General features: G+C 38.3%; 1 protein-coding gene and 1 pseudogene across 1 annotated transcript; one reads left to right on the forward strand and one right to left on the reverse strand.

Annotated features, from left to right (window-relative positions):
• The window catches only part of LOC136279210 (2-(3-amino-3-carboxypropyl)histidine synthase subunit 1-like), a 490,303-nt pseudogene that overhangs the window by 52,380 nt on the left and 424,976 nt on the right, over nucleotides 1-12,947 (forward strand).
• Nucleotides 432-3,865, reverse strand: LOC131791604 (uncharacterized). The gene is made up of 6 exons (XM_066162274.1): nucleotides 3,665-3,865; nucleotides 3,104-3,164; nucleotides 2,592-2,855; nucleotides 2,245-2,400; nucleotides 1,249-1,405; nucleotides 432-516 (listed from the first exon to the last, which is right to left on the reverse strand). The coding sequence occupies exons 1-6, from the start codon at nucleotides 3,863-3,865 to the stop codon at nucleotides 432-434; spliced, it is 924 nt and encodes a 307-aa protein (XP_066018371.1).

The raw sequence follows: 12,947 nt of genomic DNA on the forward strand, positions 1-12,947 counted from the left end.
CTACATACATATTTACAAAAGCTTTAAGAAATGATGTTCTGAAAATTGAAATCTTTATACCTTTACACATAGTTGTTTGATTTATTTTCTTACAAAAGTTTTCAAAAGACAATGAAATATAACGTACTCAAAGTAACAAACGACGCCCAGCTTTGAAGTTATTGAACAATTAAAAAGATAAAAGACTGTGTCGCCCACATTGACGATGATCTGTTAAATAAAAAAGAGAATCCGAGTCAATGTTACGATTTTAAGTCAAACGAAAGAAAAGTTAGTACTACAGTTAACACAATGCTAATTATTGACAGGTTTATTTTTGGCATTTGATTTACTGAACAGCACTACACCTACTTCCGTAGATTGTCTTACTGGCCAACACCTTACGAGGTCTTACGACTATGTTTGAACTCAGGGAGTTTATAACAGGCATTTTACAGGTTACTAATTTTTTTCCCATTGGAAACAGTGCTTGCCAGAACAGGATCTAATGGGTGATGGTAAGAATATGGACTCCCCAGACAGTTAAAAAAAGATTGGGCGAGGAAGTACCAAAGCTGAGAGGTATATTGACAGTTCTAATTGTCTAACTGGTTCGTCACTAAAACTAAATATGTGCAATCGTATTTCACAAGTTTTCTTATTCATACCTTTAGCTGGCTTGGTGGAGGCCGTTAAATTTGATCTGACATTCTTCATGGCCTCAAGATCATTCGCTTTGACTGGAACGTTTGTAACTTCAAGACATCCAGCGTTTCCCAATAGAGTGTCAAACCATGATGGTTGAAGGTCAAAATAATCTTTGCCTAGATAAAAGATAAATCAATTTTTGTTTTAGTTATGATGGCAATGCTGAGAATTTCGTTTAAGCATAAAGATACCTGGGATTTTTAGCTTACCAAACCAAAGTGAGTTAAATTGAGCGAGACACTTTTCTAAACCGCCGCATAAACCGTGATCTTGAGCAAGGAAGCAAGCTAACTCTTTTCAATAAAATTACCTCCTCCGAAAAAGGGCTGATCTGACTGGATAAGTCACGAGTCTTTAATGCAGAAGAAATCGTCACAGTTTGAGCTTAAACAAAGTTGGAAACAGGGATGTGTGTTCGTTTTGTAACGCCTCTAGCTATCCTGGAAAAGAAGTTCACCTTAATACCAGACGGGTTTGTCACTTTCAGAATACACTACTTTGTATAGATGTGGACTATCACTTATATAGAATGGTATTTTACAATTTTCCATCTTCATACCTTTAGCTGGCTCAGCTGTGGGGGCCTTTGAATTTGATTTAACATTCTTCATGGCTTCAAGATCTTTTCCTTTAACTGGAACGTTTTCAACTTCAAGACATCCAGCGTTTTGGGATAGAGTGTCAAACCATGACGGTTGAAGGTCAAAATAATCTTTGCCTAGATAAAAGATAAATTAAGTTTTGTTTTATGATTGCAATGTAGAGAATTTCGTTTCCACATAAAGATACCTAAGATTTTAGCTTACCGAACCAAAAGTGAATTAATTTCAGCGAAACACTTTTTCTAAACCGCCGCAAAAACCATGACCTTGAGCACTCGATAAAAGAACAAGCTAACTCTTCAATTAAAGCTACCTCCTCTGAAAAATGATTGATCTGAGTGGGTAAGGCACGAGTCTTGAATGCAGCAGAAATCATCACAGTTTGAGCTTGAACAAAGTTGGAAGCAGGGATGTGCGTTCGTTTTTACCCCTTTAGCTTTCTTGGAAAATAAGTTCACCATAATACCAGAGGAATCTGTGTTATTTTTGTATGATGTAACACCTCATAAAGTTGCTCACTGAATTTGAGTCAGGCCAGTACATTGCAAAAGTACTAAAGCTGAAGGGTACATTGACAATTCTAATTGGCTTAATAGGTTCTTCACGCTCAGAAGACACTACTTCGCACAGATGTGGACTATCACCTATGTAGAATCGTATTTTAAAGTTTCCATCTACATACCTTTCTTCATGGCTTCAAGATCTTTTGCTTTAAGTGGAACGTTTTCAACTTGAAGACATCCAACGTTTTTTGATAAAGTGTCAAACCATGACGGTTGAAGGTCAAAATAATCTTTGCCTAGATGAAAGATGATTAAAAAATCAAAGCTGATATATGGAAGAATATGCTATCAGTTCTGAGTATCTAACTGTTTTGTGACTCGTAAGACTACACTGCTTTCGCGCAGGTGTGCACTGTAAAGGAATGGTAATTTACAAGTTTTCTTCTTCATACCTTTGGCTTGCTCAGTGAAGGCCCTTGAAGTGGATTTAACATTCCTTCTGGTTTCAAGATCTTTTGCGCTAACTGGAAAGTTTTCAACTTTGAAACATCCACCGTTGTTGGATGCAGTGTCAAACCATGATTGTTGAAGGTCAAAGTAAGCTTTGCCTAGTTTAGAAAAAAAGAAAGAAGCAGAAATTAAAATAAAAGTGCATGGAAGAACTGTTAATGAAATCAAAATATTTATTTTTAGTGAAAGATGATGCAAACACCTCTTTCCTCTCCAAAAACAAGGCAGTCGTATCAACCGCGTTGTCACCACTCAGTTGATGCGACGCCATACCAATTTACATACTCACCATTAAATATTTGTGGTTTGCTCCAGGACTCTTCTGCTTCTGTTTTATTCTTCTGGAAGGTAAAATTAAGGCCCCCCTCGAGCTCGGCAATGTTGTACCTCGCCTCTTGCAGCTTTTCGTCTATTGATGCCATTTGCTTAACAAAATCAGATTGAGTTATTTGCCCATTTTGTTTTAGCTGGGACAGTTTTCCCTTGAGATCAGCAATGTCTTTGTATGTCCCAAAGAGAGCTTGTTTAAGAAAGGCGATCTCCTTCTCTTTAGCTGTTAAAAAACAAATGAATATTTTAAGTACTTAGAATATTAGATTGAATAAATTCAAGGTTTAAGTGATAAGGTAAACCGGGAAGACACGAAAAACGGAACTATTTATGACGGAACGAGAAGCAGTAGGTTGGGGGGAAGGGGGTAAACGACTTATTATCAGTGGAGCGTCGGAAACTCATAGAAAAATGGCTCCCTAGTCCGCGCACACTTTTCTTTTCATGCATGCGTGACCGCATAAAACTAACCGTTAATCTCAGTTTCAAGGTGGATGATCTTCTGTGTTAGTTGTTCCTTTTCTCTCGCAGACTGAAAAAAAAAATTTGCCAACATATTGATTTTTTAATTAACGAAACTAGAAGAGAGCAAAAAAGCTGGGATACAAAACATTATCAACTTCCTATCCAGCGTGAAGATGGTGGAATGTCGAAGAGTGGCGTCATAATCTAAAAATTTCATTTGCGCGCGCTTTTTCATCTCTCCACGAAGAAAAAAATTTCAAACTCAGTTACCTGAACGCCTTTAATGCAGAAAAATTCTAGTTGCGTTGAATGTTTCTCCAATGTTGGACGGACGGACTTAAAATTGAGCTAATTTTGGAGGGAACCGTTTTACAAGTCAAATCGGAACTAATTACGACCTATTCTCAAAGTTTATATATTGAATCAGATGGTCTTGCGCGTTCGCCTTTAAAATCACTTGAACTTCCTTTTTACTTGCTCCTTCGGATAACAAATTGTAACTTTTACAATAACTAAACCTACTTTTTAAGGAAAGAAAAAAGAAGTGTAATGATGAGAAACGCCCACCTCATTAGCCATAATCCGTGCCCCATGTGAGGCCTCTAAAGGCTCATGATAATTCTCATCAGAACGATTTGTGACATTGACTTCATCAAGTATTCTCGCGGAACAGGATTTCCTCACAGACTCTTTGTCACCTGAGTTGTTTTTGTTCATTTTGTAACTGATGTCTTCATTCAAAGCATTCGATAAACTAGAAAAATGCATTCTCTTTCACGGTGCTATAGCACGAACTGAGCTCTTAGTGCGAAACAAAGTTTCGATTTGTTTATGACTAGTTGCATGGTAACGTGTTTATGCCGTCACTTTGTGGCATCACGCCGGATTTGAAGTATTAAGTCTGGGCACTAGAATTTTGTTGAAACCAACCATAGTTGGCAATTATAACGCTTTTATAATGTTAAATCGATAATGGATAACACGTGAAATATCAGCGGACAACGATGTACATAGAACCCTTCACAGCAGAATAATCGATGCCATTGAGCGGGTTCCTTTCGTCCAAAGGAAAATGTGCGAACATTAAGTAAATTGTTTAAAGAATGCTTACTCCGTATCCAGAGTGCCAGCGATCACGAAGGTGAAAATACCGAAAACAAAATAACTCCAAAGGACTTTAGGGGTGATGGCTTTTACGACTAACGGTTTTAACAGTAATGTTTTACAATTAACTTTTAATACGACTAACGGTTAAAAATTCGTCAATTTTATACGTCTAACCGCTAATTTTCTTTGCCGTTTTACTTCGACTGAGTGCCTTCCAATAACCTCCCCGCAAATTTAAGTCGAAATGTTAAATAAGCATCCGGGCGCCTATTCGAGGAAATAGGGTAACTGATTTAGTTTGAGCAGAAGCTCAGAAATTATCCTTTGCATAAAACGAAAAGAATGCTGATATTTGTAGAAAGGAACAAATTCACGAGCGAAAACGAAATACGTGTTTTATCCTATTCTAGGGCCTGTTAACATGGAGGTGAGGGATTCCAGATAGGTAATGTAACCCGCTTAGCCGTGGTAGAAAAATGGCCCGCGTTTACATACAATCTCACAGCCCCAGATTTCCGGGTGAAGTTTCTCGAGGTTGTAGTCGCGCTTGCATTTAGTGAGTTAAGATGTCACTTAATAGCGAAGTGAGGTAAGACGGTGCCGTTTATTTTTAAATGTTTATCAATTTTCATTTATTTTCCTCTAAGGTTTTCCCCCAAAAGTTTACGTGTTAACCGTTTCTGGCGGTACGACGTCTTCACTTTGGCATAACAAAATCATTCAACACTGCCAGGGCTAATAGATTAGAAGATTCTATTTGACTTAGAGCTAAAATGGGATTATGGTTTATTTTCCTTTAAGGTTTTCCCCAAAAGTTGACGTGTTAACCGTTTCTGGCGGTACGACGTCTTCACTTTGGCATAACAAAATCATTCAACACTGCCAAGGCTAATAGATTAGAAGATTCTATTTGACTGAGAGTTAAAATGGGATTACGGTTTAGTCTTTCTCTTCGACATAGGTGAATTGTTCTGAAAGTGAATTGAATATTTCTTCGGAGCGATTAAGACTCCTGAACACCTGCAGGAGAATTGCCGCTTTCTTCAGTAGCGTTCCATGCTTTGAAATTCAAGAAAGGCCCTGTGGCCCAATGGATAAGGCGAATCTGGGGATTCCAAGCTCGAGTCCTGGCGGCGGTGTCGCTGCTGTTTTGGTGAAATAATCTTTGTATCTTCTGAATTTCTTTCATCCTTTTAATCGCTTTCATGAAGTTATTAGGCTGGATAAGAAATTATGGGTGTGCAACTGGGTTTAATAAAATTGAGAGATAAGTTAAAAGGTTTCGAACTTAAATTTCGCTCGCGATCTTGCTTCTGTTAAATGCCGCATGATGATTAAGTTACGTTTGGTAGAAGAACATTGCTACACGTGCTTTTCATACAAGTTATTTGTTTTTCCAATCTGATTCCGGCTTCGAATTCTATAACATACGATATACGTCATCCTTTGGTGAAATAGTACCCCCACCGGAAATCCTTCCGCATCTACCATGGAAATTGGTTTAAGATAGTATCACTGATCATTAATAATTTCTGTTCTCCTCAATGAAGAGTCAAATCAATGTAATCATGTAGGATGATGAAAAGAAAATGAAGGAGACGTACTCTCACATATTCCAGAGGGAAAGACGTGATCCAGTGTTTATCTTAGAATTTCGCAATATCAAACAAAAGTCGAGCTTGTTAGTGTTTACAGAATTATTTTACTTTCTTTCTACGGTTAAATCATGCTCTGCTTATTTCATCCTTGTGCAAAGAATCGAGAGAAAATCTTGTAGAAAAAAAAAGAGAGAAACGACTAGAACGAAAAATATAAATATTTTATTTCTCAGGTCTTGTATACATTACAACAGCAAAAGCAAGAGGAATAATAATTTATTAAATGAGTTCTTTGTTGATTGGGATAGATTTCATTTATGAGCATAATTCACGGTCTTTTTTTCTTTTTTTTTTTCATGCAGAATTGTACACTCCATTTTCGGCAGGTAAAACTTTTGGAAACCAAGAAACGAAAATTGTCCTCTGTGCTTTCTCGCGTTCCATCTATTCATCTCCCATTCACAACTTGTTTGCGGTTTCTTTTGGCACGAAATCACAGAAGCACCTAATGCAGCTTTCCTACCTTCTGTTTTGTTCAATCGCTGAACAATCAATGCGCCTGCAATCATTTGCTCAGTGGATTCTACCCATACCGATACAACCCTTCCGGAACCCTGGGCCCTCTCGAATAAGTAAATTACGTTTGCCGCCTGGTGCATTCCTTCCTTCCTTTCTCTCTATTTTTTCTCCCTACTTACCTCTCCTCCGTTCTTTTTTCTTTTTTTTCTCGATACGAGCCTCGATCAAAGAAACGAGGCTCGATTGGAAAATCGAGGCTCGTTTGCGTAATCGAGCCTCGTTTGTCGCAGAGTGGCAAGACGAGGTATCGTGGTCGTTTTAGATCGAGAGTTTTTGGTCTGGTTTACCAGAAACCTTGAGTGATCCGGTTTCGTTAACAGAATCGTAAATTTTTATGTAAAATTTTTACGGAAAGTTTTTCTTTTGCTCAGTTCCAGTACTACCCCTGAGTGCTTAAAAGACTGGGAAAAATTACATGGATTTCCAAATAGAACCATGGAAAAAGCTATAAAGGTCAAGAACTTAATTAGTATCAAGTGGAAAAATAACGACAGCAATATTTTGAAACTGGTTCAACAAGTCACTCACGCATTACAATGTTTGAGATAATGTATGTTTGCGTGGTGATTTAATGTTTTCAAGTCAGGTCATTGTCAAAATGTTGTTTAGGGAAGCAAAATATATATTTTTTTTACCACACTTTGCACACTTTTTTTGGCAAAGTTTCTTAAGGGATTATGTAGTAATTCCAAAGACGCTAAAATAAAAGACAGCTTAAGAGAAATATCGTGGGCGTTTGTTTTAACCAGATTACAGAGTAAAACAGATTGCACTGTTGTTCATTGTTAAGGCGGCAAGGTGGTGGGATAAAGGATGCAAGTGGTAGGAGTGTCTGCATGCGGTCCACTGACGCTTTCTTGCGCAGGAAACATCAACAAACGCTATGATCTCAAGAAGGTTGTTTTGTTTCTCAATGCTTTTCAGTGCATTTCTTTGATCGTTTCTCCTCAACCCATGTGACTTGATTCTCGTCTTACAATTAAAAAAATTCTGGCGATGAAGTTCTGGTGATCAGTATTCTTGCGTCAAATATTAGTTCCAGTGTCAAATTGTAATCCTAATACATCCATCAACAGACAAAACGTCAAATGATCATACCGTATTCTGGGAGCCAAACGAGTTTTTCATCCCTTCATTTGATGTAAATTACGTTAATTTCATTCTTGAAGCATGAAAAAGTGATTGCATGCACGAATAAAGGTTTGATCGTGTCACGTTTTCTTGATATGGTGTCCTTCTCTTTTCGTTCTTTGACTGTCTCTGAGGGCGTTAATACCTGAACTATGAGTATCAGTGTAGTGAGGAATTCTCATTCCCACCACAACCTACACGTCCCACCCCCCTCCGCCCTCCACTTCGCTCTGCCTTAAAAAGGAAATTAAAGAGATGAATTCTGGCCGGTTTTGTTTGGAAACCTTCCTATGACTTATGTTTCAAACCACCGACCCATTCGTATTGTGTACGGTCAATACGTATGACAGTTCTTAGAGTCTTCATTCAACAACTTCGCGATGTCATTAGTCATTTCGTTGCTAAAGAAATTAATCTTTACATAGAAGTAAAACATAAAATAAAAGACCTGTTTGAGGTGCGTTGGTCCTGTAAGAGAAAATTAAGAAAACCCTTTGTTTTTTATTCCTTATGTTTTAATCGGTTATGGCGCTTAAGGAAACTTTCATTATTTCATTATTACGATTATCATTATTATGTCAGCGTTGCATTTGTACTCTTATGAATCAAGAATATCGATCATTTCTACCCCAACCTACTTGCCCCAACCCCCCTCACTCTTCCACTCCGTTCTGCTTAAAAGAGCGCATACAGTAGTAATCAGTTTGCTGAAAAAATTTTTGATTCTTTTTGCTCTTGACCAGTTAGCCCGCAGCAGTTCTCACAGTTATTTAAAAAGCCTTTAAAAAGAAATTTTTGCGCAAAATTTAGAAGTCATTCTGAAATTTTGTGGGTGACTGGCTTTTCTTTCTGTTGTGGTGGCGTTGCACTGTTTTTAGAACATGAAATGTTAATGTCAAGTGCAATTTCTTGGGCATTTTACTTTACTTCCAATGCACAGAGGCGTTTGCTTCCAGCCAAAAGTAAAAAGGAACTTAGCAACAGTGCTTAGCAACAGTTAGGTAAATATTTTCCATATCATATCATATGATTCGATATATGATTACCTGAGGTGAATGAAGAAATCAGAACAATAGATATGAAATTTCCGGAGGCCAAAATTTAAGAGTGTGTCCACGAGAGCACCAGGCAGTCGTGCTACATGCCACCTCACCGATTTCAATAAAACGTTGCTAGTTTAAAGGGTCTACCCTAAAAATCAAACAGACAAACTGGTTTCTGTTTTGATTCTTTCCGGGGAAGGATAGACCACCCCCCTCTCCGGTTTTTCTTGGTTTTCACAAAGGAAATCGCTTCAAAATGGTTAAAATGCACGAAGTTATCACTGCAATGGTTTTTAACCGATTACTCTGAGAGACAGCATACATAATAATTACTTCTTGTTTCAAAGAACCTCGGTTATTTATAATTTATTGTAATTAGAACATACAACTGGGTCCCGATACGTTTTATGTTTCGTGACTCCCAAAAACTTTGTTTGCGACAACATAAATTGAGAAAACAAAGGGAGACGTTACATGGAAGAGAATGTCATGCGTTGAGAGGTCAAATCTTCCCACTAAATCTGTTATCCTCAAACAGATCACGCACTCGTACATGTAACTTCCGAAAAATGTCACGCATGTACAACGCCGTAGGCGCACCTGGCGAATTCTTTCCGCCTGCTTCAATCGAAAAGAGACAGGTTATTTATTTAAGCAAGCTTATTCAGCCTACTTGTAAAACCCCTGGATGAAGTCTGCTATTGTCAGACGAAACGCATGGGAGATAAATACAAGCTTTTACTTTCTCAGTTCGTGCAGTGGAGCTCGCTAGTTTGTTCCGTCCAAAAAAAAATCGCTTTTAATATAGTGTCACATCGACCTCGTAGAAAAAATTAGACTCACCCTGTCATAATTACTGGTTTGATACCGTACGTATTAATTACGATACATCATTGCACTTTGATCACAGCAGTGAAAATGTGCATTTTCTCACGCTGGCCATATTTATTACTAGTCGTGGTCATTGATTATGAAGTACGTTCGTGGTGGAGATTGAAGGTTTTCTTTGGTGTTCGTACTAACGTAGGCTTATACGAAACAGGGAACAAATGGTTGGGTACCCATTACGCGGTTGGAGGTAAACAAGTTTAAAGCAGAGGGAAACGTCTGCAGAGGAGTTGAAGGCTAAGTGGAAATATTGTACAGTAAAGAGGCAGATGATGTTAGGAGCTGAACAAGACTTTATTGCCTGCAAAAACCGCCACTCAACTTGCCACCTGTGACTTCGTTGTGACGTGACCACCAAGGAAAACAACAACTCGTTTGAAATAATTTTCCTAATTTTCTAGAAGTAACGCAAACTTCCCTTAGGCTTCGATAATGGATAAAAGTTAGCTATAAAAGTGTGAAAAAAAAGTTGAGCTTACCCCAAACGCGAGAAAGTACCGCTTTTACTCTTCTTCCAGTTAAACTACTGGCCACAAGATGCGCGATTGCTATTTGCGCATCGGGATGTGACGCGTGACAAAACGAGATAGACTATTTAAGATGGCGCTGAAAATGCAGACGTTCGACGAAAATGAGTATCACATAAGATCAGCCTTGAGTACCACAGGAATCCCAACTGAGTACCATAGGACTGTGTTTTGCGTTCTCCTAATGTCGAACGCAATTACAATTGGAAAATGAATTCACTCGAGGGCGAGGTCACAGGTCGGCAAGTCTTGACTCTGGCCGACGATAATTGCCAACGAGCGGCGAGGTAACCTCCCCGTTGAGCACCTTGAAACTCTTGTCAAATGTTTTAAATACTTTACCTCCCCTTGGTTCGCACGCAGAGAGAGACAAATTTTGTCCCTTTCGCAACAGCCCAACACGTGCGTGAGATTGTCTCCAAAGCCTCAAAACGTCTTTACATCTTAAGAGTGCTCAAGCGGTCCGGAATTCCACCCGAAGACCTTATTAACATATTTTATGCCTTGGTACGATCGGTCCTCGAATACGCCTGCGTCACTTGGTCTACTAGCCTACCAATTTACCTCAAGGACATGATCGAAAGAGTTCAGAAAAGAGCTCTGCGTATATTATTTCCGGCGCTGAGCTACAAAGACGCCATTGTGGCTGCAAACTCCACTCGCTTAAATGTGAGAAGAGACGAACTCTGCAAGAAAGTTTGGGACGGTATCTGTGTGCCTGGGTCACGGCTGTACCACCTTATTCCACCAAAGCGCGCCGATTGCCACGTTTATGAGTTGCGCAACAAAAACCATGTATCACTCTTTAAATGCCGGACCGAAAGATTTAAAAAATCTTTCTTTCCAACAATGGCGTCTAACGCCCAGTTCTTGTAGTCAAGCAAACCTAAGCGTTTTTCATTGGTATATAACTACTGACTCTTGTAATTCCCAGTCCCCTTAGACTCTTAATTTTAAAGTCAAATGTAAGATTTTCGTATTTTTTAAATATTTAAAGTATACTTGTAAATTCACATGTATTTCACCACTGGGGTGCTATTTTTTAATACTTTTAATAAACCCTTCTATATAATCTGTAGGGTGTGGCTACGTTCAAGGACGGAACTCAATTGTGAGGAACAATCCCTTACTAGCCAGGTGGACTTTGGATAGGCCCTTTGGAAAACACAAAAAGCAGATACCTTTTCTCAGAAGGCAAATAAGTATCTCCTAGAAGTGTGCTGGACATGGGAGGAAACTAGTATACTCATAACCTCCAATCTGAAAAAGTTGCCAAATCTTTTGCACACTGCCAAATTTTTTGCCAATCTTGAAAGAACAGGTGTCAACCAAAACAAAAGAAATCAACACAACAAAGAAAAAACCGTTCCTGCGCAGTACTGATTCGCACGAGATCTCTTGTCATAGCATAGCTTCGCAAAAGCCCATACTATGATTGGTCAAATTGCTCAATTCCATTTGTCCGTGTGTGGCACACTGAAATCAGTTTGTTCTTCTTCACAAAACGAAAGATTTTTGAAATTCTCAATGTTTGAAACCCTCAAGAAGCTAGAATCGCACTTGGCTGTTGCCTTGTGTGACTCTTACGCTTCTTTGGGCTTAGCAACCTCCCACACGTATCTATAATTCAACAGTTGCAAACTGTAAGCTAACCATTTCTTAATTGTTAAATCTTTTGAATATTACTCTAATGTGACCGTCGCAAATTTCGAAAATGCGAAAATTTTTTAACTTTTGACGCGAAAAAAGTTGTCAAATATTTTACTTTATTCATGTATACCATTTAATTTACGGTACATTATAATTAAAAATGATTTCATCAAATAATAGATAGAAGGTTCATTTTGGAAACCATGGCCTTTTTCTGTGTAAAATGATTTCGAGTTGACAACAATAGTAACTCTTCAAGCCTTTGTGCTGTGATTAATACATACATCCCGGTGTGACCAAAACTTCACACCTAATGACAAAACTATTGAAAAACCTTAGCTAAGCAAAATTACCTTTTCCCCTTGCGATGAACAATTGTCGTAAAAATCATAATTCCATTGTTCCCTTGTTTTATATCCCATTCGCCAGCAATCTTAAAAGCAATTCCCAAATGGAAATTCATCATCTGGCTTTTCCTCTTTTTCTTATTTTATTTATTTTTTATTTTTCTTTTGGGTCTTAATATTAGCAGGCAAGTCAAGAATTTAAAGAAAGCGACAAAACTTTTGAGTTTTTAAATCGTGTTTCGACTGAAACTTCTGTCATCTTTAGTTAATTGCTGTACAAAGCGTTGAAAGTTGATTTATATGGTAAGTAGAACAATGCTAATTAAGGTGAATAGTGACAATAAGAAAAGAGGTAAAGCATGAAAGCGTGAGAATTAAAAAGATAGTTTTAGATTTACATGGTGTAATTGTTGATTTAAAGATGGTTGTTCTCTTTGAATATGAAAAGCCTCTTTTATCTGAAGCTGAAAACCGGTAGAGGCGTGATCTAAAACATGGAAGTTATCTGCTGAACATAAAGCGCGACAGTGCGGAGAACCTTTCAAATGCCTGAAAATGTTAGAGGCCCTGTCACTGACTAAGTGCTCTCTAACACGCGTGGAAAAATGCAATTTGATATCCAAGTCATTGCAATAGCGCTTAATAAAATGGCAGGTCTTTTTTTGAGTGATAGCAGAAAAGTGGCCTATGTAAGGTAGCTTAAAGACATCTCCCTTAGCAACAACCTTTTTACTAGGAGACTAATGTTTACCAATACTCCCCTAGCAACAAACCGGTTTAGCACTGCCAATTGTCTTGTCAGGTGACACACTTTTGCCAATTTACTTCCATGTAAATTGCTTTCAGCGTCTCATACCCTAATCTGAACTTCGTCTACTTTGAATGTGAAACCTCGTGTAACCTCTTCAGTTCTATTTAGACAGTGCGCTCGTCCCAATTTCAACCCGGACACAACCGACTGGCACCAGCGACCAGTCGTA

Source organism: Pocillopora verrucosa, chromosome 2, assembly GCF_036669915.1.
Source record: "Pocillopora verrucosa isolate sample1 chromosome 2, ASM3666991v2, whole genome shotgun sequence".
Taxonomy (NCBI): Eukaryota; Metazoa; Cnidaria; class Anthozoa; order Scleractinia; family Pocilloporidae; genus Pocillopora; species Pocillopora verrucosa.